General features: G+C 47.4%; 5 protein-coding genes across 7 annotated transcripts in view; 4 read left to right on the forward strand and 1 right to left on the reverse strand.

Moving 5' to 3' along the window:
- The first annotated feature begins 2434 nt into the window (after positions 1–2434).
- Positions 2435–9742, forward strand: mov10l1 (Mov10 like RISC complex RNA helicase 1). 2 transcript variants are annotated; one of them, XM_057052975.1, is made up of 27 exons: positions 2435–2833; positions 2925–3204; positions 3284–3471; positions 3574–3733; positions 3816–3928; positions 4115–4302; positions 4379–4510; positions 4667–4921; positions 5030–5227; positions 5416–5530; positions 5687–5864; positions 5931–6001; positions 6087–6178; positions 6270–6325; positions 6510–6604; positions 6677–6749; positions 6810–6991; positions 7108–7254; positions 7356–7477; positions 7567–7666; positions 7751–7897; positions 7988–8161; positions 8240–8389; positions 8466–8573; positions 9167–9307; positions 9385–9476; positions 9548–9742. In XM_057052975.1, exons 2-27 carry the CDS (start codon positions 3111–3113, stop codon positions 9561–9563), a joined length of 3387 nt encoding a protein of 1128 aa, XP_056908955.1. In that variant the 5' UTR covers positions 2435–2833; positions 2925–3110; the 3' UTR covers positions 9564–9742. The 2 variants fall into 2 exon arrangements, with proteins under 2 accessions (XP_056908955.1, XP_056908954.1); XM_057052974.1 differs by having other exon boundaries at positions 2436–2833; positions 3281–3471.
- A 2139-nt stretch (positions 9743–11881) lies between these two features.
- Positions 11882–13386, forward strand: szl (sizzled). The gene is made up of 4 exons (XM_057053019.1): positions 11882–12276; positions 12373–12539; positions 12621–12713; positions 12812–13386. Exons 1-4 carry the CDS (start codon positions 11996–11998, stop codon positions 13120–13122), a joined length of 852 nt encoding a protein of 283 aa, XP_056908999.1. The 5' UTR covers positions 11882–11995; the 3' UTR covers positions 13123–13386.
- Positions 13387–14001: 615 nt separating this feature from the next.
- Positions 14002–15017, forward strand: LOC130536575 (prolactin-like). Its single transcript, XM_057052628.1, has 5 exons — positions 14002–14011; positions 14087–14265; positions 14338–14439; positions 14524–14709; positions 14808–15017. The coding sequence occupies exons 1-5, from the start codon at positions 14002–14004 to the stop codon at positions 15015–15017; spliced, it is 687 nt and encodes a 228-aa protein (XP_056908608.1).
- Positions 15018–15510: 493 nt separating this feature from the next.
- On the reverse strand, positions 15511–19619 carry dbx2 (developing brain homeobox 2). 2 transcript variants are annotated; one of them, XM_057053020.1, is made up of 4 exons: positions 18738–19616; positions 18047–18130; positions 16305–16489; positions 15511–15786 (listed from the first exon to the last, which is right to left on the reverse strand). In XM_057053020.1, exons 1-4 carry the CDS (start codon positions 19006–19008, stop codon positions 15574–15576), a joined length of 753 nt encoding a protein of 250 aa, XP_056909000.1. In that variant the 5' UTR covers positions 19009–19616; the 3' UTR covers positions 15511–15573. The 2 variants fall into 2 exon arrangements, with proteins under 2 accessions (XP_056909000.1, XP_056909001.1); XM_057053021.1 differs by lacking the exon at positions 18047–18130 and having other exon boundaries at positions 18738–19619.
- A 3464-nt stretch (positions 19620–23083) lies between these two features.
- The window catches only part of nell2a (neural EGFL like 2a), a 44183-nt gene continuing 40503 nt past the window's right edge, over positions 23084–26763 (forward strand). Inside the window, exons 1-2 of the mRNA XM_057052093.1 lie at positions 23084–23477; positions 23713–23841. Coding sequence (XP_056908073.1) covers positions 23426–23477; positions 23713–23841 — 181 coding nt within the window. The 5' untranslated portion in view covers positions 23084–23425. The remainder of the gene's footprint in view (positions 23478–23712; positions 23842–26763) is intronic.

The following is a 26763-nucleotide window of genomic DNA, read 5'->3' on the forward strand; positions in this document are numbered from 1 at the left end:
GAGCCGCTATACGAGTAAAACGTTTCCAACCTGCTCCTCTATTCCCATCTTGTGATTTTTCAAGATGGGAATAGAGGATTTAGGCATAAATGGGTCATTCAAGGCACCATTAATGTGTATCGCTCTTCAGCAGATAAGTTCTCCAACAACTGCAGGGTGTTATTTTGCCTGCAGTTTTGTCCATTTCAATCAAGGCAAGAATCAAAGAACTAAGGGAGGAGGAAAAAAATAGAGAATATGCCAAAAATATAAACTGCGAATGACATTTAGGGTTTGTAATTTTATACAGCATGTTTTGCGCTCATTCCAATATGATAAATAACAGATGCCGAAAGCACTGGCCGTGCGCGCCATTGTAATGTTCCTACACTTTCCCTGAGTTATATATACATTCATCATTCCAGATGAATTCCAAGCCGCATCTGGTATCCATACTGAAGGAACAGAGACGCCTCTCAGAAAAGATTATCTAATTAATCCCCCCTTTCACATGAACTGCACCGTATACACAGAACACCGTAAACACAGATTCTGTCCCTTACCAGACAAAGCAAGGATTTGTTTGATGAACAATTAACTGGATAAAAAAGAAATACTAATATATGATAGTTTAAATGGTACCTCCATGCTTCTCCAACCAACGTCCTTTATCTGCAGTGAAGACAGGAAGACATCATCTAAAGATCCATAATCAGACTGAGATTAAGGATTAATTCTCTTTTCCTGTTTGCATCTATGTCTGTATTGTGTGTAAGCATTTCTAATATTTTAATGATTTCACAGATAAGCAGAATGCAGGTACAAGAGCATTCGTTCAGAGATTCTACTTTTATCTGATTCCTGTTGGCCGCAGTTGCAACCTGTTGCTCGTTGACAGCATCTTTGCTGCCCTCTTGTGGTGAAAATCGGGTGATCTCCAATTTAACAAAAATAAAATCGCATACAGGAAAAGCCAATAAACCCCAACTGAAGTGTTTCCATCCACCGATCACACAGACAAAGATGAAGTATGCATGCAACATTCTTCTCTTAATTAGACCGAAATGGGGGTCCATAAAGAAAAACCACAATTACAAACCACTTACGTTACATCTTTTAAGGAGACGCTAAATCAATACAACTGCTCCGCCATAAATATGATATCAGTGTTTGCATGCTGCAAGTAGCTACAAATCATATGGTCCCTTTTGACTGCTAACAATTTCCCAAAACAGATCTTTTCTCTTCCCCCCATAAATGTGGCTGAAATTAATTACTTGTGGTCAGATAATAAATTTTCAATTTGTAACAGGGCACCAATTAAAATTTAGTACTGTTATGCAACTCTTTTGTTGTGTTTTTCTTTAAGCATTTAAATTTATTCAAATCAAACAAATGTGTGTGTGTGTGTGTGTGTGTGTGTGTGTGTATAAAGTATTTATTCAGCTACCTTCACTAGAAATGATGACAGAGGTCTGTAATTTCCATCATAGGTACATTTCAACTGTGAGATACATAAAGTGAAATATAAAGGATTTTTATATAAATTCCTGCATAAAATAAGTATTTGGTCAACAACAAAAGTTCAACTCCATATAATCTAACCTTTGTTGACAATGAACTGACTGTAGGGTATTTTGGCCCATTCTTCCATGCAGATCTCCTCATAAGCGTTGCCCAGCAACAGCCCCAAAGCATCACTGCTCTAGACTGCTCTTTGTAGTTATATTTGATATTATATTTATGGGGGAGCAGTTATATTGTCACAGATTTTCTATTGGGTTGAGGTCTGGAGACTGGCACGGCCACTCCAGGACCTTGAAATGCTTCTTGTGGAGCCGTTCTTTTGTTGCCTGGACGATGTGTTTGGGATCATTGTCATGCTGGAAGACCCAGCCATGTCTTCATCTTCAGTGCTCTCGCTGATGGAAGGAGGTTTTTGCTCAAAAATCACACGATAATAGCCCCATTCATTCCTCCCTTAAAACGAATCAGGCATCCTGTCCACGTTAAAGAAAAACAGATGTTGTTGTTGGAGTCTGACTGTTTGAGGATGTGCTCAGGTGTCTTTTATACAGATAACAAGTTCAAACAGGTCCCATTAATACAGGTGAGTGGAGGACAGAAGAGCCTCTTAAAGAAGTTGTTAGAGGGTTGTGAGAGCCAGAAATCTTGCCTGTTTGTAGGTGACCAAATACTTATTTTATGCAGGAACTTATAAATAAATTCTTTAAAAATCCTACATTGTGATTTACTGGATTTTTACCTATGATGAAAAGTCCTCACAATCGGTGGCTGACTAAATACTTTTTCCCCCATTGCGTATGCGTGTGTATGCGTGCGTGTGTGTGCTACATCAAACTTGTGTTAAACTGGAAAACGTGTTGAACAGGCATTGACGTTTAGCGCCAACTAAACTACAAATCCCAGAGTGCACTGCGATAAAGCTGGAGGCCTTCTTCCAGAGACTGATGTAAACAGTAGGGGGACGTCTTTTTCTACAATTAGTCTTCCGTCCGTGTTGCAATTCAGAATACATTGTATAGATTATTTTATTTATTTTTAGGTCATAATACACACGTTTGAGATTGAATTTAGCTTACTTTAAAATGCAGTCTTGGTCATTTAAATCCTACTAAACATTAAAAGATATAACGTTATCGAATTATCTGTGTAATACAAAGCTAGGGCAACTGGTTTTACGGTTAATATCAATTATGTATAAATTACACAAGCAATTTACGGTCCATGTGCAACCAACGCTAGAAAGTTGACTTTGGGGCTGCTGTTTTCGAGCCAACCCGCGCACGTAAATGCACCTGCGAAAGACTTTGCTGATTCAGCGAACAAACAGGTTTCTCTTTCAATACACATAGCATTCAGTCTGTGCTTGTAGCATTAACAGGAAAATAACACCAGATTGTTTCCGTCCACTTCATTCACAGGTGCTTTCCAACGACTGAGCGCCGTCATTGATGCTAAGCTACATCAGCGATGCTAGCTTGAACGTGCAGCGTCGAGTCTCCAGCCAGTGCTCCCTAACCACGCAAAACTACTCCCCCACTGTACAAACTTTGTTGTAGGTTTCTGTTTTAGATAGTTTCCACTTGGGGACGATTTTTTTGGATAACATGCTTACCGCCGTCCAGACCATGTTGTCGAAACTGGTGTCTCCGTTATGGCGGACCGCGGAGGTCAACGCAGAGGACGTTTCAGACACTTCAGGTGAGCATCAGCGTTCCGGCAGGTGGTACGGGGGTATGCACGAACATTCCTGAGGGCCTCTGCTTCCTTTATCAAGGAGGAATCGAGAATGTTCGCAGCGTTAATGGCAGCGTGGTGACTCGTCTGCATCTCGGCCAGGGGATGATCGACGATGCGGTGCGCTTCACCAGCGCTGAGGTGCTGGGCGGCGTGCCGCTGCAGCCGGGCGACCTGGTCAACTACACGGCCGTGAGAGATGGACCTCACGGAGGCTGGAAAGCAATAAGGGTGAGAATGCTCTTCTCCACCACTCAGCCACCCTCTAAATATGCATGCTGGTGTCCAAGGGCTTTGAACACATGCTCAAGTTGCCTTTCCTGTATAACCCAGGTGGAGAAATATGCAGAGGCGTGGGAGGATGGTGGACAAACCTCTCTCGATAATGAGAGCAAGTGCCTGCGGCCTCTCATCGGCACCGTCACGTCGTTTGACAAAGATGGCGGCTACATAAACGAGAACACATACTTCCCGTGCCACAGTCTTTGGGATGGTATTTGTGCTCACCGTGAAGGCAAACCTTCAGCCCTCTTACTTGTCTGATGACATATGCGTGTCTTTTGGGTTTTTTAAAGGTTATGTGCCAATGAAAGGTGACTGGGTCCAAGCCAAATATCTCATTGACCCTCTTCAGTGGACCTCTCAGGTTCAGTTTGTGGCCCCTTTACGTTATAGCCGTCTTGATCAGGTAATGTAAGGCTTGATCATGTGCACTGTGATATATGTTGTACTCTGATGGTTCAGTCACGAGTCTGTGAGGGAATGATAGAGGTCGTGAATACATGTGTTGGGGTCATTTTTAAAAAGCTGAGCCATTAATGTTCACAGCAGCTTTTTCTGTCTTTTCTGCACGTTCTTCTGATTCTGTCTTCAGGCACGTGTGACCAGTGTGTATGCTAAAAGTGGAGTGGTGCAGGACAAAGTCTTCTTCTCCTTGGACAGTCTTCTGCTGCCTTCTAACTACCGGCCTTCTCCAGGACACCTGGTTAACCTGGTAATGGTGGAGAGCAGTCAGTCCCTCTACAGCTGGAGGGCGCTGTGTATGGCACCGTGTCATCAAAGGTATTAATACCAACATTACAAATGATTTCTCGTAGCTTTTTACACGCACGTCTGTATAAAATTGTCCTTTCTGTAGTCTGAATGTTTCCAAGTCTGAGGTTCCTCTCCAGAACATTTTTGAAAACAAAGAAGGGGTAGTTGTTTCAGACTATGGCAAGTTTGGGAACGTGATGATTGGCGAGACACGAGCACTCGTCTTTTGGATCGAGTAAGTGTTAAATGCACAGAACATCCATGCTAGCTTCCAGGAGTTTGCATTTTACTGCGATTCTCATCAGAACTCCTGACGAGAATGTCCATATTTGCACCCCATAGCATCTCCCACCAGCAGCTGCCTTTTACTAATCCCTTTATGTCCTAATAGGAATAAAGGTTCAGACACACAGACGTTGAAGTGCTTGGAGTTTGCTGGGTGGGACTCAGAAGCACAGTTTTTCCTTGGGTCTGACTCCGCTACACAGAGACAACAACGTCCCCCTGAAGGCAGTGCGAAAGCTGCGGAAGAAGAAAATAATGATGTGGACAAGGAGATCCATCCTGCCGGTGCAAGGAGAGAAGAAAAGGAGGTGAACATTCTTCCCGGAGAAAGGCTGTCTATCCAAATAGTGTGCCAAACAAAGTTAGTAAGTTCCTATGAAGCTGCCAGCGTCATCTGAAACTCCAGCCTCTCTGTGGGGCGTTTTGCAAGTTGTCACTGCGATTAAATCCAGCGTGTGAAACTTGTCAGGAGCTTGGGACGCTGCGCCGAGCTGCTGCTGCTGCACTTCTCCTCTTTTACCATGGGGAGGCGACTGGAGGTCACGGTGTCCAGTAAGGAGGAGGACTTGCTGCAGCCCTCGTCTCCCTACGCTCCCAGTGAGACTCATCCGGTCTCAGCAGCACCTTCCCATGTGATCACAGTCGTTGCTCCTAGAGATCCACCAAGGTATCAAATTAGCTTTTAAAACAGCACCACCTCTGAATATCTATTAATCTAATATTACTTATACTAATTACTCTGCACCTGTCATGGAATTATGGTAAATGACCAATTTAACACCAGTTAAGTTGTTGTAGATGAAGCCTGTAATTATTCCTGTCATCCTTAATTAAGTATGACTCTCCCACCTACAGCTTCTCTAGGAGACGGTTGCCAGACTTTCTACCCTCGTACTCGCTGCCTCGGGCTCTCAGGGACTGCGTGGAGGCACAGATGGATGTTCTGGTAGTTCAGCCCTGCTTAGGAGAGGTAAACAAAAATGCTCGCCTTTGGTTGGTATATTTAAGGTTCAGGAAAGGCAAATAAAATGAAGGCGCTGGATAAGTTAACGATGTTACCAAAATGAGAGTCAGCTGTTAAGTGTATTTGAGTTTGCACAGCTGAACCGTGCGTCTCTTCTCTCAGGCGCTGTCGTCTCTCAACATGCAGTCACGTTTCTCAGCTCTCCTCTGGCTGGAAGAGCTGCACGCTCAGAAGGAACTCAAGGAATTCTCCATCAGTGGGGCCCTCCTTAAGAAAGGAGCGGGCTCTTTACACCTCGACGTTCCCGGGCTGGCTGAAGGAAGACCTCATCTCAGTATTGGTGAAAACATGACAGTTCCAAATGCCCCCCCTTCACAAACACTCTTGTGACACCTGTGTTCTCTAGGCGACAGAGTGCTACTGAAGAAACCCCAGAGGAACGGAATGCTGATGGAATTCATAAGTTATGTCACAGAGGTGCGTCTAACACAGCCACAGCAGAATCAAATGTTGGCGAAATTTAGGTTTAATCTCTCTTTCTCGTAATTCCTTTTTTATTTAGATTTGCGATGAAAGTGTCAGCTTGAGAGCCAACTCGGACTTTCAGCACGGCTACATCGGAGAGCCGCTGGATGTTGAGTTCTCTTACAACAGGTTGGAAAAGACTTTCTGCCGTGATTTAATTCACATTCTTAAGAAATTCATGGCAGTTATGCGTTTATATTAAGCGATTAGTTGTTACCAGGTTGACCATGAGGCGCTGCCACAACGCACTGGAACTCACTAAGGATTTTAGAGAAAGTAAGAGAATGTTTAGTTTGTCCCATTTCATTCACTGTTAATCTTACATTTTAGACGTTATAAGAATGCACTGTCCCACATGTTTGATTCTAATAAATATACAGTACAGTTAAAGGTATAAACATCTATTAGTAGGCAGCACCAGACTATTCTTTCAAATAAATGTTCTTTGACTGTTTTGCAGTTCTTTTTCCATCCAGGGTGACTGTTCAGACCCCTCAGTGGACAGAAAAGTGGTTAGATGAGTCGGATGAGAACCAAACAGTGTCAGATAACAAGGTAAGGAAATATTTAAGATTTCAAGATATTTTTATTTTGTTCTCTGAAGTCTAATAGCCATCTGAACACCAGGCTGCGACCTTGATAAACGGAAGCGCGTCCAGTATTTCCATTGACATGAAGTCACAAGGAACACAGACTAAAGGTTCAGGTGTTTTATTTCCCAACGGAAACAGGCAAAATCTTGATATAACCTTTCTTCTAGATGGTTGTTTGCCATCTAAGCCCATCCCCAGGATAGGGCAGTTCTTCAACCCCGACCTGAACCCACCTCAGAGAGAGGCAGTGAAGAGGATCCTGGCGGGAGAGTGTCGACCCCTTCCTTACGTGCTGTTTGGACCTCCTGGGACTGGAAAGACCATTACTCTTATAGAAACAATACTACAGGTACTGCTTCACTCAATCTTTGGACCTAGGTCCGTTTTAAAGAAGTACACGCCAACGGTTGTGTTTAATCTAACCCCATGTCCTCCTGTTCTTGTGTTCGGGACCTGGACCACCAGGTTTACCACTTTCTGCCCAACAGCCGCGTTCTGGTGTGCACACCTTCCAACAGTGCTGCGGACCTCATCTGCCTCCGCCTCCATCAGAGCGGGTTCCTGCACGCGGCAAGTTTGGCTCGAGTCAACGCGTCCTGTAGGCAGGAGGAGGTAAGATAAAGGGGGACGGAGGACAAACCCACCATCCAAAAATGGGCCTACAGGCCTACAGATGTACTTTTGGACTGACAATGTTGTTTCACCCCCCCCAGTCCATCCCAGAAGTTCTGAGACTGTATTCAAAAGCAGGAGAGGATGTTCGCCATGCGTCCTATCACAGGATTGTTGTCAGCACCTGCTCCAGTGCCGGCCTGTTCCATAATATAGGAGTACAGTACGGTTTGGGCCTTGCTGTAAATGTCGTGTTGTCTTCGCTTCTCTTTTATTTGTTATTCAGCTCATGGTGAGCTCGTGTCTCCACAGAGTGGGACATTTCACCCACGTTTTTCTGGATGAAGCTGGACAGGCTACAGAACCAGAGGCCCTGATTCCAATTGCTTTTATCTCTGAGAGAGACGGACAGGTCTGAGGAAAAAAGTTCGGATTATTCGCAATATTATTTAAAGGAATCTATTTGATAGTGTCTCCCCCACCATCTGCTCTTTAGATAGTATTAGCTGGTGACCCCTGTCAGTTGGGCCCAGTGATCAAGTCCAAGATCGCCGCTGCCTTTGGGATGGGGGTGTCCATGCTGGAAAGGCTGATGGCCAACCCACTTTACTCCAGACACGACTGGGGATACAACCCGAGACTGGTCAGACTGGTCAACGATCACATGTCTCAGATTACGCAAGTGTGTGGACACGGCAGCATTATTCAATCGAGCTGCTTTCTTCTCTTTCAGGTGACTAAGCTGGTCTACAACTACCGTTCCCATGAGGCCTTGCTCGTGCTGCCCTCCAAGCTCTTCTATCGGGGGGAGCTGTGCGTCAGAGCTCCCAGGGCCGTGGTCGACTCTCTGTGCCAGTGGAAAAGCCTGCCCAAAAAAGGCTTTCCACTAATCTTCCACGGAGTGAGAGTAGGTGACCGTTGGGTTGATGGCAGGAATACACCTGGACAGTCAAGGTGACGGAGATTCAGCTCTGGTTTGCTTCAGGGCACAGAAATGAGGGAAGGCATCAACCCATCCTGGTTCAACCCGGTGGAGGCTGTCCAGGTCATGCTGTACTGCTGCCAGCTGGCCAAGAAGCTGTACAACCCTGTAGCCGTGTCTGACATCGGCATCATTGCCCCATACAGGAAACAGGTCGGACGATGGTTGTTTCAAGTAAAGGGATTTTAAAGTTGCTGGTTTGCTCAGTGGCGTCTTGATTTGTCTGTAGTGTGAGAAGATTCGGATTCTTCTTGGTAAGGTGGGCCTGTTTGACATTAAGGTGGGCTCTGTGGAAGAGTTCCAAGGACAGGAGTTCCTCATCATCATCATTTCCACGGTAGGCACAATGTGATGTTTAAGATTAAAATGTACTTTATTCATCCCCGTAGGGAAATTCAATTGTAGTAGCAACCTATACAAAGTATAGAAACAGAATAAATAAACACAAATAAGATTAGAACGTTATAAGCATATATTATAAGCACATATATGTGTGTGTGTGTGTGTGTGTGTATATATATATAAGTGTCATAAGGATATATACATAAATATAGAATAAAATAGAAATACAATTACGACATAAACATTACACAATTATTGTTGAGTTGGTTTGGGTGAATTATAGAGTTTAATGGCGCAAAGCTTAACTGGAATTTAAACATGACTAGGATCAAAATATTTGAGTATAAGTTCCGAAATGCTGAGATCCTTTTTGGAGATTAGGGAAATCATTTTAAAAATAAAACTGGCTTCTTTAGATCCTGAGCAGTGCAGTGCCTTTCATGTTGGAGCAGTGCGTCATAGTTGCATCAGCGTGTGATCAGCCTAATCCTATCTGGGCCAAGTTCACTTCCGTTACCTTCCCTCGTTTAAACGATGACTTTTCCGTTCTGGAGGTTTTCCAGTTATTTCCATCCTCCTAAATTATAGGTACGCTCAAATGAGTCTTTAGAGAACAATGACCTGCAGAGCACGCTGGGCTTTCTGTCAAATCCCAAACGCTTCAACGTGGCTGTCACCCGCTCTAAAGCCCTGCTCTTAATCGTGGGAAACCCCCACATTCTCATAAATGTGAGTATCAAAACACAATCCCAGTCTCTTCACGCTGAGCTGTGCACCTAATCCACCGAATCTCGGGTTCTTCCCAGGATCCATGCTTCAGGGCTCAGCTGCAGTACTGTTACATGAATGGGGCGTACGTCGGCTGTGACCCCCCTCCCTCGCTGAGAGACTGCAGGATGTATGTAAACTCTGCCTCCGCATCCGTCTGCACTGCTGCCAAACTCAAACGCACTTTTGTTTGATTCCCAGGGTGTCCGAGGAGTGAGCTGGTGCCAGGATGACCTTTGTCAAGCTGAATAATCATTCTACAGCTTTTTCTTTACCTTTTTTAGATAGTAAAAAAAAAGAAAAAAGTCTAATCTGTCTCTTTGTCAAGGAATTTTTGTGTTCGTGAAGTACAGTTCTGCTCCTTATTCTAAATAAAGATGTTCCTCTTGTTCACTCTACAGTTGTAATCGGTTCTTAATCCTTCTTAATGGAGTTTCTGAAGCCCCACGTCTCCGCAGACGCAGCTGTCGAGGGCCTAATTTTTCAGCTCTTTGTTAAATACCCTAAAATTGAAGGATGACATTTCAACTTTTACCATGTGAATTGCCTCAGTTTAGCATAACGAGTGAACCTGCAGACGTTTATAGTTTCCATTTGTCTGCTCACACCGGCGTGGCCGCGTCTGCCCACGAGACTCGGAGACTGCGTTTGGCAATTGAGTGCTACTGACAGTCTGCACAGGGACTGTCAGTCATACTGGAGCCCAGCAGGATGGTGGGGGGGTGGAGGGGGCAGAAAGGCAAATAGGGGGGTTCTATCCCTTTTGTTAATGAGTCTTGTGTGTCTGTGAAGGAGCCAGCTTTTATCTGGGCTCACTGTTGATTGGGAGGCCCAGCTCAGACAGCCGAGCCCTCTTCCTTCGCCGGTCACCTCTGGCTTTGATGTCCTACATTTTTCTCTTCTGCAAAGTCTTTGATGACTGTTAAAAGTTGGTCGTTTATACTTTGCTAATTGTATTTATTTCATTTTGTCCTCTAACTTAGTCCTGTTCTAAAGACCTTAATACAATGGATTTGATTCCTTTAAATTAGTCCTACTCTGAAGTAACATCTTAGTTATTCTGTTATCTTGGAGCCGCTGTAGGAAGAGAATTAAATTTTTATAGATTATTTATCCGTGTATTTATCGGAGTTTGGGCTTGACTTGATAACCTGCTGGAGGGGACCTTGACAGACAGGTGCCCACTGTTCAGCCCGTCCTCATGCTGTCACCTTCTCATTACTGAGACAGGGGCAGGCAACACATTACCAAGACAGACTCTGTGTCTGTCTACAGGGCAGCCATTAGGCCCAACAACAGACCCCTGCCGGGCTCCTGGCAGGGGGAGCTTGTTAAATGTGTGGAACTACTGTTCTCTCAAATTGGTCTGTGACTAATTGCCCAGTTAGTCCCCTCTGAGGGGGTTGTACTCGTCTACCCGGACTGGAACCAGCCCTCCGCTCATCAAATCAGGGTGTTGGACCGGTGGAGAGCTCCGGCTGGCTCCGAGAGTGCGTCCAGCGCTGGAACAAACGGACGTAGGTTGGAGCCGGTCCAACGAGAATGTTCCACACTTTGGCATGCCTGAAGCCACGATGACCATGACAGATGGGTGGGATAGAGACCTCCGATTCATGAGGAAAAGCTCCCAAATGGCCTCCAGGCAGCACTCCTTGATCCTCGTCTGAATCTGGAGACAGACGACGTCCAAACAATGACGCTGTAATGTGGGTTTGTTGTTAAATTAGGAGGCCTCAATACATCAGACGGAGAGAGAGCGAGGCATATAAGCGTGTCTGTGAGCCTGGTCTGCATCTCAGAACAAGATCTCTGCTGTCTTCAGCGGGACAGCGGCAAGTTGGGGCCTGATGCCCAACAGCAGACTGATCAAGCTCTGGGTCTTCATAGTGTGGAGCCGATCACATGAAAGAGACGAGACGCTTGATTTGGTTTTAAAATGATGAGGTTGTGACACGCTCCTGGGCAGATGGTGCTCGTGGGTCAGGTGATGATGCAGAAATGTGCACATGAAATCCCGTTTTTGGTTGCTTTTGATTTAAGTTCGCAGCGCCGGCAGTTCAAAGTGAGGAGAGCCTGATGAGACCCGACAGCTCAGGAAGCAGGAACACATAAAAGCCGCATGGAAGAGACTGTCTGTCTCTACCAGAACCTCAGGTTGTTTTTGGGGTTTTTTTTTTTTTGGGGGGGGGGGGGCAACGATCCCGATTTACACCCTCTTCAAAGACACTGTCATTTAGCTGTTGATGAGTGCAGAAAAGATAATATTCGCACGATGTGGTAGGTAGTAGGGATGGAGGAAACATCATGACTAAGAATTAATCTTTTTATTTAATGAAATATTAACTGCTATTACAAAAGCTACACTAAAGTCACTCGGTGAAAGCTGTCAGCAACGGCCCATTGTTACCCCCCCCCCTCTCACACACCCTCCATTTGGCTAGCCCCCCCCCCCCCCCCGTCTGCAGTGATCACAAAACAAGCCGTTGTCTCCAAACACGTCGTCTCTGTGCCTTTGATAGATTGTTGATAGCAGACTTGAGGGCTGATGGGGCTGGCGGGGCGGCCTGTATATAAAGCCAGCAGCAGCAGCAGCACCGCTCACACCACATCGCAGCTCTCCATCTTGTGGACTTGTGGATTTTGCAAACCATGACTCTGTTCTTTGTTACGGCTCTCCTGGCTCTGGCCTCTCCCCTGCTGGCATTCGACATGGGTCAGTCCACCCGCTGCGTCGCCATCCCCAACCAGATGAGGGTCTGCAAGGATGTCGGATACTCCGAGATGCGGCTGCCTAATTTTTTGGGTCACAGCAGCCTGGAGGGTGAGGTGGTCCCGCGCTCGGAGGACTGGAGGCCCCTCTTGCAGGCGGGCTGCCACCCTCAGGCCCAGGCCTTCCTCTGCTCCCTCATCGCCCCCGTCTGTCTCGACACGTAAGTTTTTCTGCAGACGTCTAAAACCTCCTGGTCCTGCAGCTCTTTCTCTTGCTCTGTCTTCAGTGTGTAAGGTTTCTTCCCGTCTCCCTGCAGTTTCATCCAGCCGTGCCGCAGTCTCTGTGTGGCCGTGAGGGACAGTTGTGCTCCGGTCCTGGCCTGCCAGGGTCACCTGTGGCCTGAAGCGCTTGATTGCGATCGCTTCCCCGCTGAGGAGGACATGTGCCTCACTCCCCACGCTAAATTTAACCACTTTGCTAAAGGTAGGCACTGTCTTTGTTCACCAGTGGAGAAATAAAGACCTTCTGCTCTTGTATTAAATGATTCTCCATTTGCTGTCGCAGACTTGCCCAAACCCGCCTGCCAAAAGTGTCCCTCTGTGGAAGAGCCGTCTACGATGAAGACGGTCCTGGAAGCGTTTTGTCAGTTTGACTTTGGTAAGTGTCAGAATCCTTTGGAACCAAGATCCGCATCGTTGAGATTCTATTGAAATTCAAGGCTCTTGACCGTTTGCGTTGGCCTTCCTCGCACACAGCCGTGACCGCCAAGCTCCACCGCCATCGCGTCCCCTCGGGGCAGCTGGAGTTCAGCGTCGAGGGCCGCGTGGAGTTTGTCCGCCAGGGACCTCTGCTGCCGTACGACACCCAGCACCTCATCCAGCAGTGGCTGCTCATCAACGCCCAGTGCGCCAGCGCCCTGGTGCGTCCTGGACGCTCGCAGCTTTACGTGCTGACCGGTTCGGTGACACCCGACGGCACCATCACCCTCGTGCGCCTTTTCCCGTGGCACAAGAGAGACACTCAAATCGCCGTGGCCACCCGCAAGTGGAAGCACCACAGATGCTGATGCCTGCGGGTGGAAGGTGGAGCGAGTGTTGTTGCACCTCCACCTGTAGAACCACGACTCCAGGTCCACTTGAGATCAAATGCATATGCGCTGCATCCCTCCTCTGACAGCACGCAAACACAGAATGCACTCAAACTTGTACATAATAAGAAGAAATGTAAATTGACTGTATATTATATTTTTATGCGCATCTGTTTGTATTTATGGCATCTTTTTTTTGTGCGCCTGTCATGGGAAAAAGATGACAATAAAATATTCTGTTGACGTCTGTTGTCGTGCATCTGGACGCCTCTTCATGATCTGCAACACGATCCGATCGTGCTCATGCTGGCAAAAATGATAAGGAATGCTCATTACTCGTGTTCAGCATGGCTCATTTAAGAAGTAAAGAGATAAAGACTCATGAATGCATGCAAACGGGGCACTTTCTACCACTAACGATATGATAAATCCCACACTTTACATTTGAATCGGCCCCTTTGAACTCTTGTAGCCACAGTTGGGAACAACACTTTATGGTGCTGTTCACTACGGTGCAGTTGATGGCAAAATAGTTTGATTTGATGTAGATATTTATAGTTTCCCAATAGATTCTTTGCTATTGTAATTGGCCAGTCAGAGAGTTGTTTTTGACCTACATGTAGTAGTTTTGGCCATATTATACAGAGACAGTGAGCAATTAATTTCTGTATCGCATACAACTTTATAGTATATTGCATGCATTTCCACCCCGGTAAGCTTTCTTTACCATTGACTGAGCAGGTAAATCAGCACTTTAGCCAATTAAAGCAGACAGACGTAACTACTTGCGTCAGGTTCTGCAAGGGAAAAAAGAGCTCCACTCGTCATCTGGTGATGGTCCACAGTGGGAGAAGAACCATGAAGAGAGGTAAGTCATTGGCAGCCAGAGTGTCTATGCAAGTTTTTAAGGGATTTCTGGAGCTGAATGTAGTCCCCCTCCCAGTTTGGATGGCAGCTCTGATTCTGGCCTGCCTGGACCACTGCATCAGGGTGGACACCTTCCCCGTCTGCTCCTACAGTCAGGCAGGATGTCCTCTTCCTCTGCTGGCAGATGTCTTCGACAGGGTCATACAGCAATCCTCAAAGATGCACGCCGCCTCCAGCGATCTGCACTCGGAATATGTGAGTTTGCGTTCCTCTCCGGCACTTTGAGCCAGCTGCCGTTTGCATCTGTTCATGCACGTGTTCCTGCAGGAGCGGTATTTTCTTCCCAGCAGGAACATCATTGGGAAACGCAAGTGCCATTCTTACGGCATTCCAACACCCGACGACAAGGAGAACGCGCAGAAGTTAGGGGTGAGAGGTCGAGGATTATGTTCTGAATTACCCGCCCGTGTCCAGAATCTTGTCATTGTTCTCTCTTTGTTGTGTTTTGTTAAGAAAGAACAGCTGACTGAGGTGATCCTGCGGCTGCTGCGGGCTTGGACAGACCCCTTGTCACGTCTTTACTGGAGCATGTCTCAAGGTCAGAATAAGGACTTGAACCTCTCCGGCTCCGACAAGGCTCTGGAAATGAGTGAGATGGTGCGGGAGCTGAGGGAAGGCGTGGCCAAAGTGGCTGAAAAGGCAAATCTGAATTTACTGTATAAAGAGAACGTGTCATGTGTTCCTTCCCTTGTCCGAAGCATCTTTAACCTCAAGATCTCTATGATCTGCTGCCTCAGATGAAGCTGCTGGGAGTGATCCGCAACTCGGTGGGTTACATCACTCCTGATCATTCGGGCCCCTCCGCCGCCGTCTCCTTCTACAAACAAGGAGAACTGGATCCTGGGGATCACCAAGACCTCCTCTACTGCTTCAAAAGAGATTCCAATAAAGTCAAAAACTATCTCCGCATCTTGAAATGCACCACCCTCCCCGGATTGGACTGTTAACAGTTTCCCACAATCACAAAAGGAGAAACGCAAGGGTTTTTTCCTCCGTTAACTTGTGATTTTCAAAATAACAAATAAAAATAAAACATCTACCTTCTTCTGCCCATGTGTTGTTATTTGGGGGGGCTACAAGTGATGGAATGGAGGATGTGTTAAATGATTGTCATGCAAACTTGATCCATGTGTCAAAATCCATTTTGACACATTTTCACGCGTGTAGATACCTTCATTCACTTTATTTACAGTAAAAAAAAAGAAAGAAGCAGAACTATTTACAAAAGAAGCAATATTGGGTGAAGGCTGTTGTGTCTAATGGATTAATTACTTCCTGAAAATACCGTATGACAAAAATAATATGCTTAATGAATCCGTTGGGATGGATTAAATGTGGTCGGCTGGTTAGTTGCTATTATTGTACATCTATGATGCAATACAGCAGTTAGCCTACGTGTCCAGAAAGGCTAATTTTAGCTTTCGGAAACAAGATGTGACATACATTTTAGTATTTATTTATTTACAGGTTTAATGAGGGTTTGGAAAGTCAGCAGCTGCTGCTTCAGCTGCCTGTTGGGGCCTCTTGTGAGTTCCTGAGGCTCTTCTGTGATGCTGGTGGAGATCTCTTGGTATTTGCAACAATGTGATTGTGGGACGGTTCCTCCTGAGCAAGACCTTGAGCCATGAGCTCGTCCATCGGGGAGCGCGTGTTATGAACTTCCTTCTCTTTACAGTTCCTCCACTTCATTCTCCGGTTTTGGAACCAGATCTTCACCTGAAGCAACAGAGAAACAGCATCTTTTTAAAAAAAGAAAAAAAAAAAGAAATTGCTGTTCAGTTGCCCAAAGTTATTTTTACATTTTTTTCTCCCGAGTTAGTGAGCTGATTTTTAACAGTATAACATCCTTTAATAATCAAGACAGGGAATTGCTTCTTAACATCACGAGCTAAATTTGTGCTGCTGATTTAGAGATTATGAGATTTGACGACATCTAGCGGTGAGAATGCAGAATGCAAGAATTAAATATGACCGTTGCTCCAACTCAGTGGTGTCATAGTAACTTAGGGAGCTTTTATGGTCCAAATTGATAAATATTTATGTGCAGATGTTTGTGTAAGTTACAATTCCATAGCTTTAGCTGGAATCTGATGTGTATGTTTCATACTGAAGTCTGTTCTGTACATCTTGGGCCACACGCGTGGATGCACTTTGTATTTGATTTCTCATACTAGATGATAAAAAAAACCTTTTGTAACAGACATTCATACTGGAGTTAAAGTTTATTTCGTTACCTGTGACTCTTTGAGGCTGAGATCAGCTGCCAGCTTGTTCCTGTCCATCTTGCTGATGTATTTCTGTCGCCGAAACGTTCTCTCCAGCTCCTTCCTCTGTTCCTCGGAGAACACGGCCCTCCTCAGGATCCCTCTGCGTGACTTCGGACTGACGTCTGCAGACCACATTCTGACATTTGCTCCTTCTGAAATGTAATTGAAAAAGATTCCGTGAGGCTCATACACTTCTTACTACGTTTGTTTCTATCTTCTGTTTAACAATTTAACAAACTGAGGGTGACTAAAGGGAATAAAAATCAATTTCAAATAAAATAAAGGGATTTGATTCGAACTGTGAGGAGCAATCCCACGCTACTTCACTCACAGGTGCACACACAACAAAAGTCAAGTTGAACAATCCGTCCGATCCATTCAATGTTGCCTTTTTAATCTGTACGACAAATCTGCACATAGACCACCTCCAGGGACCACATAACAGGTTTGGACATGCTTCTCACTTCTCCATTGAGAGTCAATGGTTTCCGCTTAAAAAGCTGATTACTAGGTCATTCCTGGGCAACGTGTGTGTCTACCCCAGAGGGCCAACTATAGAGCCCTGTGGGACACCAACAATAGAGCTGTTCAATGGAAATGCCATTACGCGATGCCTCACTGCCCCAACACTAAATCTTTTTAGTTGCAGGTATGAAGGCAGTTTGTATGTGGAGATGAGCTCGAAAAAGTCTATAAAAGTCACTTTCATTGAATGCTTTATGTCCTAGTCAGGGAACTTCAATGGGCAGGAATGAGCGTTGAAGGGCAGGAGAAAGCAGGGGGGGTTGGGGAGCCGAGCTCTTTAGCCGCACAATAGCCGAGGGATGTCCCCGGCCCGGCCCTCTTCTGTAGAGGAGTAAGCAAGCGTTTTTGTGCCGAGCGGAGTTCATTGCGGCGGTGAAAAATTGCGGTGAGGTCGCGTGTGGATGGTGGAGTGAAAGTGCCAATTGGTCACGGCCAGACCTGGCATTGTTTTGTTGCCGGGCACTGTGGGAAAGTGTCAGCCTCCTGAGGGGAATCCAGGGACATGTGGGCCCGGGCCTTTTTGATTTATGCTATTTTCCACATCATGTGACAGGCATCGCAGTATTCAGCAACTAATAACTTCCAGGTTCTGTTGGAAAATGTTAAATAATGAGTGATGCTGGTCTCTATAACCCCCCAACCGTCGTACTAATCGTACCCGAGCGGTAGCGACAGCGAGTATTTCAACCGCAGGAGCAGAGGGCGTTCCTATCAAATCATTTTAGCTGCTTTTTTTTGCAGGTTTCCTGGAATGTTTTAAAGATTAAAGCCATAAAAGTTTGAGCTTTGTGGGGCTCCGCAAACACCTGAACGTGCTGAGTTCCCGAGAAGCCGGAGCTCCACATTCTGTGGCGTTCAGCAGCTGGATCCACACCTGGTAATTGCAGTCTTAATATGACAGTAGACAAGATGTTTATTAGCTCTGCATATTTGCCCCTGCTAAAAGTCTGTAGTTGCAAGTACAAAATAGGGGGCCCCTGAGGCTCTTAAAAGCCTGGAAACCCACCCTTTCTCCCCCCCGCCCTAAACAGCCGTGAATGGTTATGAATAGAGCTGTGCAGAGTTGAGCGAAGAATTAGCTCTTTGGCATTGCATCAGTAATTAGCTGTGGAGAGCATGAGAGACCCCGCTGCTCATGCTTAGAGAGGAGCTGAGGCATCGCTGATGAGGCATAAAACACTCACTGGAGTAGACGGGAGGGGGGCTGGACCCACCGCAGCATGCCAGCAGATAGTGGGGGCTCTGCAGGAACACGCTGCCGAACACACCTGCAAACAGAGGAGCCGTTCCTTCACCTGCGTCACAGCTCATCTACGCTTCAGCTTTCTTTGAAAGTGTTGGGGGATTTACACAGAACGACACTCTCGATGAACGGAAGCTCCTAGTTTCAGGTTTCTTTAACAGTGCAGCACCTCCTAATGAGGTCTTAGCTTAAAAATACCACAGGATAACTGCAAATTACACATGCTTAATCACCAGGCTTAAGTGTTATTATGCGTCTTTTGATAAATGAATAATTATATTTATTGTATTTTGAAAGCTCTGCAGATGTGAATGAAGCACAGAATAGAAAATGTCCCCCTTCGTGGTTAAATCTTCACCATTACAGGTCATTTTTCACACTGTTGCAGGTTTAAGTAGTTGTATGAATCAAAATTTGACACATGCAACATGTTTAGTATTATTTTTTAACGTCTTACTTCCAGCATTTGTAAAATCTGTTTATATAATTAATAACAATAAGAATCTGCCTCTAAATTTTAAACAAATGATGGTTTAAAAAAAGTAGCCTTTTTATGTGACTGGAGCATTTTTTCTATCCAACTAAAGGACAAAAAAATAAATAAATAAAATGGTTTAAATATGTGTGTTTACCTCCTGAGTGGGGGAGAAGAGGTCCTCCTAAAGCTTTCACCTGTGGGGGGCTCTGGGCCTGAATCTGCAGGGCTCCATGCTCGGAGCTCCAGGTTCTCCTGGGCCGTTCACACGCCACCAGCCTCAGGTGTCCACCTGCCGGGGGGGCCGAGGGCGTCCGTGACTGCAGCAGATTGTCGATCAGGAAACTCTTCCCAGAGTTCCCAAAGCCTGGAAGAGCAGGAGGAGACGCGGCCATGTTCCTCCTGGTGCGGCTCTGAACCGAGACCATCCCCGCTCAGCCAGTGACCCGGACACTTGAGTTCCCTCCTCAGCAGTCACAGCCCAGTGACACTAAATTCTCCTTTAATCTCCTCTGGAGTGACCAGGCCAACTTCATTAAACTCGGAGGAAAACAAGTTCCTCTTTCGGGCCTGCACTTTGCTTCGGGGGGCTGCGCCGTGATTGGCCGAGAGCTCCTAATGTGCTCCTCAATTCAGATAAGACCAGGCTCCTTTCTGGAGTGGCAGAAGGTGGGTCTGGCTCATTCATTATGTCAACCAGCCTATTAAATGATAGACACCAGAGACAATAAAGTGCTGGCCAAAGTTTAAAATGCACCAAACAGTCTTCTCTAGTAGTAAATAGTTTTCTCCTGCCTCCCTTTGTGCGGTGAGAAAACCCTTCAGCGGCGCACTGTGAGGATTTAGGGATCATTTCAGAACCATTTAAAAACACTTCAGGTAAACAAGGAGCCAGTGAATGAACCAGGAAGACTTTAAAAGTCACGGGAAGTAGTTGGAGGAAAAAAAATTTGTTATTTTTTAAAGAAAATGTGCATTTTTTTAATAGCATTTTGAGAGTTTAGTTCTCCTCCTTAGGTGTTTCCTACTGCTTTAAACCCCTTAAAGTCAAGGTTTTATACGGGTGAAATGATTATTCATAATATACGGTGAATGTTGGCCTGTTTTGATGTTTCAGACAGCGAATCAGTAAAGGCCTGTGTCACCTTTCACACTACAGCTAATGATCCTGATAATAGAAGGCCAACAGGAGGGGCGACGGAGCCGGATTTCAGGCACAGTAAACAGGCATATCCACACGGACGGCGGGGCGTTGAGGGGTGTGCGGGGAGCTCCAGCCTGCGCGTGTAGATACCTCATGCTGAGCATGGAAATTGGCCCAGACAGCTCCGGCCATTGTGTGTCGGCCGGGGAGCCAAAGGTTGCTTGTAATCAAATTTGAGGTTTTATCCGGCAGACTGGTGGAGAAGGCACGGCGGCTCTGTCACATGACGAGCGTCAGCCAGTCCACTTTTATCTACTTTTGTCCGCAGAGAGTGTGGCAATGTGCCAGGCCCGGAGCTGTGGCTGGGGTGAACCTCCCGGGCCAAACAGAGGGGAACCCGGCTAATCTCCAGTCTTGTTATTGGCTTTAACGGTTTAAACTTGAGGCGAACGCCTGCACAACTTTAACTGCTCTGGTTTTTCAGCTGTGGAGAAAATTGTGCAGCTATTTCAAAGCCGTTACCCGCACCTCACAACGAAAAACACTCTTTAGTTATATCCCACAGCGACAACCGGTCCTGTATCACTTTTTAGACTCTTTAAAAGGCATCACCAAGAGCGTATCATCGTTAAGATTCACCACTTCATAATTAGACAGATTCCTATAGTGCTCTCTGGGAGTGGGAGGTATAATTAGGCTATTCTTAAACAGGAGGTCTTGGAAACACCCTGAAGCAAGTTCATGTGAATTTATTTGATGTGCATCCCTTTTAAGAAATGGTCGGGGGGGAAACGGGGTCCCTTCTTTCAAGGAGCCTCACAATGGCCCTGTTGAAAGCTAGCACTCTGCAAACCGGCTGAGATCCTTTTTCTCCCCTTTTTTAAAAAACCCACTAAAGCTCTTAAAAAGATACCGGCCCATTGCACACGCAATTGATATTCCACCACTCGAACTTAATATTGTGAATAGAGGGCCAGGCTCTATGAATCACCAGGACAATGCGCTTAGCTTAGCAGCAAACTGGCACTTTGTGTGCGGTGTCTGTGTCCCAGAGGAGGAAGTTTCTAATGTGTGCCTCACAATTGTGCGTCTATAGAGTTCTAATGAGCTTCTGTATGCTGACTGAATGGCTGTGGGCCATTCACCATGAGGGCCCAATGAGCCAGCTCACTGCACACACTGACAATAGGATCCAGGGCTAATGGGAGTGGCTGTGTGGAGCAGCGCTGGGGGAGTCTATAAACCATCAACATACATGTGTTGATTAGGGGCGCGTAAAAAGGTGAGAGGGCTACATCCTTAATGTCCTTTCAATCCAGGTTTTTAATCATTGTTGGTCATTTCTTTTTAATTATTGAGGAATAAAGCAGAACCTGAGACATTGTACACTGATTTTTGTGAATAAAAGATTGATTTAAAGTTGTGGTTTTTTTTCCTGATAAGCAGAATAAAGAGTCAACACGCTCATTAAAATAATCTATTAATGAGCCAAACACTCCAAACCTGCCAGATACGACTGGTGATGCGTCTCTAATTCCGAATAAAATGATTATTCCTGCCTGCACCACTTTGCAGCGGAGCAGATCCTCTCATCTCCACATTGACTCCCTCTTCAGCAGCACTTTTCTACCCCGGGACAGTCCGAGAGTGACACATTCTGTTGTCCCCGAGTACTGCTGCTCTGAGGGGTGCCTCTGTCATCCAGGAACATCTGCAGAGCGCACAGTGTCTCCATGTGTATCAGATACACAAATTGTCCTCAGAGCTGCTCTATTACCATATGTATAAAAATGTGTGTGTGGGTGACAGGTGAAGCAAATGTTGGCATCTGTGTGGGGGACACGGCTCATATGCGTCAAATAAACCCCCAAAGTGGCTGTTTTACAGATGCAGAAGGGTCTTTTCTCCGTTCCAGCGTCTCACTGACCTGCAGTGTGTCAACACACGTGTGCTGGAGGACTTTTCATTGTTGGAGGAGCACGTGCTTTAATGGTGGCACCTTAATACATCGTGTCAGCGATGGAGAGTAATTACACCCCCTGTGTCTGCACCTAGAAGAAATCTAGAATAGGTGGGGATGGGGGTGGGGTGGGGACGGGTGGCCCTTTCCTCCGCAGGCTACATGGACAAACATCTCCCACTGCTGATTTATTCATGATAACCTCCCATTCCAGACACGTTAGGGACCCGTGAGCAAGTCATGTGAACTGGAGAAAACAAAGACCGATTTGTCCAGTCTGATGGATTAAAACCCAGGACATTTTTATTGTTATTGTAAGTCTGGGTTCCTTAGACTGTTAGCTAAAAGCGTCCCCTCATTTGTCTTCTCACTTCCTGCAGGAAAGGAACGATTTACGATTGATTTAAAATAGCCGAAACGCTTTCGATCATGTCCATCTGGCAGGACATTTATCTGGATTCATGGGAAGTGTAACCACGAGTGCTCCTCTTCATCACTCCTGGTAGGGCAGGCATGGCCGCTGATAAAACACTTACAGTTCATTCTGGTAATTGGTCCCACGGATGGAGAGGAAAACAAGTATTCTGAACACAAAGCATCTAATTTTCTTGCTGCCTGCCAGGGATCCAAAGTTTTGCTGCGTGCACGACATTCTGGGCTCGCAAAGCTATTCACGATGTGCTCCATTTTTACAATTTCAGACAGAAATGCAGAAATGCTTCCCTGCAGCGCGTTCAGGAAGGCTACAGGTAGAAAAACGCAACAGCAAAACCCCGCAGGACCATCTGATGGGGTCTGTGTGGTATCTAAGAGGGCAATTACCAGAAGCACACAGAGGAATGAAAGTGGAGTCAAAACTCTAACCACACGGGAGTTTTGTTGTTCTTTTCAGAGCCCGAATGCTTTTGCAGAGAAGAACTGAGTCAAATTACAGTGTTTAGATCCCCCCCCTCTCTCTCTCTCTCTCTCTCACACACACACACACACACACACACACACACACACACACACACACACACACAAGCAGTCAATGCAGACTGTCTCCAGAAGTAAAGTGAAATAAAATTAATCATTTACAGACCTAATATTGAGCAAAAATAATCAAGCCTTAACACAGCCAGGTTGTTAAGTCATATACTTCCCAAAAAAAGATGCAAACATGTGCCCGTGTCTGTAACGTCCGTATTTGTCTGTAACGTCCGTATTTATCTGTAATTTCCGTATTTGTCCATCAGACGTGCGCCACACTGGCATTATTTTCACCTCCTCACCGCCTGAAGCGTTTTTCTCTGGTGCCGCACGGGGGCGCCATTCGTCTTCTTTCCTCGTCCCCTCCTCCGCTGACAGGTCCTCTCCATCCTCTCTCTCTCCTCCCCCCCTCCAGTTCTCACCCTCCTCCGCTGTGGGAGCGTCTGTTGAGCGGGCGAGGCAGCGGCTTGTGGCTTTGTGCGTCCTCCGTCAGCCACCTGTGCCGCGGACGCTGCTGCTGCTGCCGCCGCTGATGCCGCTGCGCGCCGCCGCGCGTTCCACGGACTAATCTGCGCTCCTCTTCCTCCATCCGGATTTTTTTTTTCTTGCTCTGCGCATCAGCGGGCATCCGAAGTTGAGACGATGCCTCCGCTCGGCGTGTGGGATTGGTAACAGCCTGCTGACAGCCTGGGCGATCCGTCATCCGCGCCGGAAAAACAACCGCCTCTCGGAAGTGGACAAAACATGGTCTAATTTCTCTCTAACAATCGCCATGGGATTATTACAGCTATTTCTGGTTGTCGGCATATTTTGCGGCTGCTCAGGTAGGACACGGGACTGCGAGTGTTGACAGTAACCATCTCCTGGAACACTGGTTATATATAAAAAAGAAAAAAATAATAACTGAACTGTGCTGATTTTGAACCAGATCATCTTTCACGCTGCTCTAATTTCCCGTGAATTTATTTTTTAAAACAAAACGAATTCATTTTCATCGCATGTGTCCTTGACTGCTGATAAGAATCACAACCCATTTTTCCCTCCGTGTTTGCAATCAAGTTTTAGGGTTCGGGGTGGACCCTGCGCTGCGCATCAGCGTCTTTGATGAGCTCACACTTGGAGAAGGCTTTGATGGAGTTACTCAGGTCCAGGGCTTCCACAGCGAGTCCAGAGCGTTCCACTTCCAAGGTACAGTAGCACCCACAGGAGGCCGAAGCATCGCTTTAGTCTCAACCACTGTATTTTTGCTTTAAAATCACAGGAAGTCTCTCCGATTGTGCCAAATATGACGCCTTTACGTCGGAATATGTTGATGGCGGCTGTGTGGGAGACTGTCTAGAGATGTTAGCTGTGGATTAGCAGGATTCCTGGGAGTCCTTTAAGCACCACCTGCCGGAACAAAAGGCAGCGTCGGGGCCCCTGTGAAAAACTTGTGCTGAGGGATGGGTTGGTGGTTGGGGGCCATAATCAGATTAGACGGAGGGGAACTCAGCAGATGTAAACTGTGGGTGTGCGGAGCAGCACCATTGTGCATCCTACGGAGTGAGGAAGGTGTCCAAATGCTGCTCATCACGCACCCGAGCCGCCAAAGTTGTCAGAACACAGCAACAGCTCCCAGATCAGTGGCAGGAACCAAAGACGTTCCCATGCCGGGGTCCTAAAAACGAGAGGCTCAGCGTGGCTTCCGCAGCGGAGGGTGTTGTTTTGGGACGAACCACGCCGCCGTTTGTCTGCATTTTTCTGCTCCCCGCCCACTCGCTGAGATCTTCTCATCTCCCCGGCGACCCGCTGAGACGGCAGCAGTTCAGGTCCATTTGATGTTCTCCTCGTCGGCAGCACTCGGGATGGAGGGAGAGGCTGATCACAAGGAAAAAGCGGTGGAGGACGAGTGAGGCAGGGAGAACGTCGGAGAAAACGAGTTCCCGCCGCTCCGCTTTGGTCTCTGTTGCATTATTATTCGCTCCTGCATCACAATCCCATCTTCTTTACGTCGCCTTTGTGGAGAAGACTCCAGAATTTAGAGCTCAGATCCTGTCATTGGAATGTTGGGGGGGGGGGTTTGTTGGTGGTGGTGGTGGTGGGGGGGGGGTACCCTGTCACAGTGAGGATGATAAAAATAATTGCTAAAGCAGAGCTGTCGGCTGTGTGATAGACTCTGTTCATTCCACGTGTACGGATGCAGGGCTGGTTGGGATCAGGAAACAGGCCCCAGGTGACATTCCGACGCTCATTAGACGGCAGGTAGGACGCCCCCCCCCCCCCCCGGCTGTCCTGTCTGCCTGGAGCCCCCCTGGGAGGGCTGCTATCTCAGGGTGCTGGGTGGAGGCGGCAGGAAAAGTAATTCCCAGTAAAGAAGCGCGCGCATGTGTGCGGCTGTCTGCCTGACAAAGAGTCCTGAGGAGCAGAGATGGAGGGTGGGGGTGGGTGGGGTGGGGTGTGTGTGTGTGTGTGTGTGTGTGTGGGGGGGGGGTGGCTTTGTAGCGCACCCCTGCTGATGCCTGGGAAGGCGTCAGGCGCGCGTTGCGCCGCTTCAGGAGAGGTGGACGGGAGTGATGGAGGACAGAACAGAAACACCCCGGAGCCACCATCACCTTCCCCCACCCCAATCCCCCCCACACCCCCACCCCGATCCACCGCCCCCCCCCACACCCCAATCCTGTTGCCACAGCAGAAAATGATCAGGTCATTAGCCCCTCCCCCTCTCGCCCTTTTTTGTAATATGTCAACAGTCGTATATGCGAGGGAGCGAGTGTGTGTGTGTGTGTGTGTGGGGGGGGGCACTACCCAGAGGGTCTCCCCTCCCCACCTACACCCCACCCCCTCCAACTCATTGGGAAGTGCAAACACCAGGAGCGCAGGAACACGGCCGGACTCCTCCGGAATCTCGCCTGCGTGAGGCAATATGTGTGTAAATGGGTTTCCGCTGTGGAGGGAACGCTCGTCATCTGTTGCTGCCCCCCCCCCCACGGTGCGAAACAGGACCATGTGAAAGTCATGAAGCGAGTGGGAGGACGGCGGAAATTGCATATTCCTGGAACACCTCCGTGTTTATCTGCTTTCATGTCCTCTGTCGGAGCGTTCCCGGGCAGTTAGCGTCGGCACAACACCGATTTTATTAGCAAGATCCACGTTCTGCCGAAGCAAAAGCGCACGTGTAGGTCGTGGAGGAGTGTCGCTCAGAAGAGGCTGAAATGCCCCACGGATGCGTCCCGACGCTCGTTTCTACTTCAAATCTGTTGCTTTTTAATTAATTATTTAATTAATTAGTTGTTTATTTAATTAGCCTACTGATTAATGACATCAGGAGACCAAGTTTACCGCCGCCTCTGCTCGTCCAGCTGTTGTAAACATCAGCCGATGAGACGTCGCCGAGGTGACCCCGGGGGCCCTGACAGCCATGGAAAGGGGGTGGTTGGGGGGGGGCAATATTTGGAACCCCTCCTGGGCAGCGGTGCGGTGGAAGGCTGTCATTAGCCCCCGCGTAGGTGTGAGCGTCAGGTGGGAGAGAGCTGCAGCAGCCCTGGAGGTGCCCTTGGTTTGGGTTGGTATTTGTTCCAGAAGAGTGGAGACACCGGGGGGGGGGGGGGTATTTAGGGGGTTTAACTGGCAGCTTTGGCGGGACGAGGCGTGCACGAGAACACACGTGCACACTCTGCATTTCCTCACTTGTTGCCCGTTTTTCCCTTCATGGATGGCAGGCAAATGTTGCGTCTGTTTGCTGCAGACGAGGGTGGAAGTTAAACCCGTGGGGCAAATAGGGCAAATAGAAAAGCAGAGGAGGGCTGTCCGCCACGCAGGAGGACGGGCAAAGCATGACCCCCCTCCCCCCCCCCCCCCCCCCCCCCCCCCCGTTAGAAGATGTAAAAGAGGAGGGATGGAAACTGGGGGCCGAGAGAGGCCATTAAAGTGCCACGTAGGCCGGAGATAAGATTAGGCTGCAGCCCGGAGCCGCACGTCTCCGGAGCGCCGCTCGGCCGAAGGCGTTTTGGAGATCTCAAAAAGACACTTTTCCCAGCTGCTCCTGGAATCCTGTAAATGACTCCGCCGCTGAGGACCGTGCCGGATGGAACTGTCACGTAAGGGATCGCCCCTCGGCTGTGGCTGGGGAGG

This window comes from Takifugu flavidus, chromosome 13, assembly GCF_003711565.1.
Source record: "Takifugu flavidus isolate HTHZ2018 chromosome 13, ASM371156v2, whole genome shotgun sequence".
Lineage (NCBI taxonomy): Eukaryota > Metazoa > Chordata > Actinopteri > Tetraodontiformes > Tetraodontidae > Takifugu > Takifugu flavidus.

Excerpts from the sequence above, each read along its gene's own strand:
- dbx2 (XM_057053020.1), bottom strand. The coding sequence starts at position 19,008 with ATGGTCTCGGTTCAGAGCCGCACCAGGAGGAACATGGCCGCGTCTCCT. Across the intron at positions 18,131-18,737 it reads TCTTCTCCCCCACTCAGGAG|GTGTGTTCGGCAGCGTGTTC; the intron begins GTAAACACACAT and ends CTCTGTTTGCAG. Across the intron at positions 15,787-16,304 it reads TCAGCCTCAAAGAGTCACAG|GTGAAGATCTGGTTCCAAAA; the intron begins GTAACGAAATAA and ends CTGTTGCTTCAG.
- mov10l1 (XM_057052974.1), top strand. The coding sequence starts at position 3,111 with ATGCTTACCGCCGTCCAGACCATGTTGTCGAAACTGGTGTCTCCGTTA. Across the intron at positions 5,865-5,930 it reads AAGACCTCATCTCAGTATTG|GCGACAGAGTGCTACTGAAG; the intron begins GTGAAAACATGA and ends TGTGTTCTCTAG. Across the intron at positions 6,002-6,086 it reads TCATAAGTTATGTCACAGAG|ATTTGCGATGAAAGTGTCAG; the intron begins GTGCGTCTAACA and ends TTTTTTATTTAG.
- LOC130536575 (XM_057052628.1), top strand. Across the intron at positions 14,266-14,337 it reads GCGATCTGCACTCGGAATAT|GAGCGGTATTTTCTTCCCAG; the intron begins GTGAGTTTGCGT and ends GTGTTCCTGCAG. Across the intron at positions 14,710-14,807 it reads TGGCCAAAGTGGCTGAAAAG|ATGAAGCTGCTGGGAGTGAT; the intron begins GCAAATCTGAAT and ends CTGCTGCCTCAG.
- szl (XM_057053019.1), top strand. The coding sequence starts at position 11,996 with ATGACTCTGTTCTTTGTTACGGCTCTCCTGGCTCTGGCCTCTCCCCTG. Across the intron at positions 12,277-12,372 it reads GCCCCCGTCTGTCTCGACAC|TTTCATCCAGCCGTGCCGCA; the intron begins GTAAGTTTTTCT and ends GTCTCCCTGCAG. Across the intron at positions 12,540-12,620 it reads ATTTAACCACTTTGCTAAAG|ACTTGCCCAAACCCGCCTGC; the intron begins GTAGGCACTGTC and ends TTGCTGTCGCAG.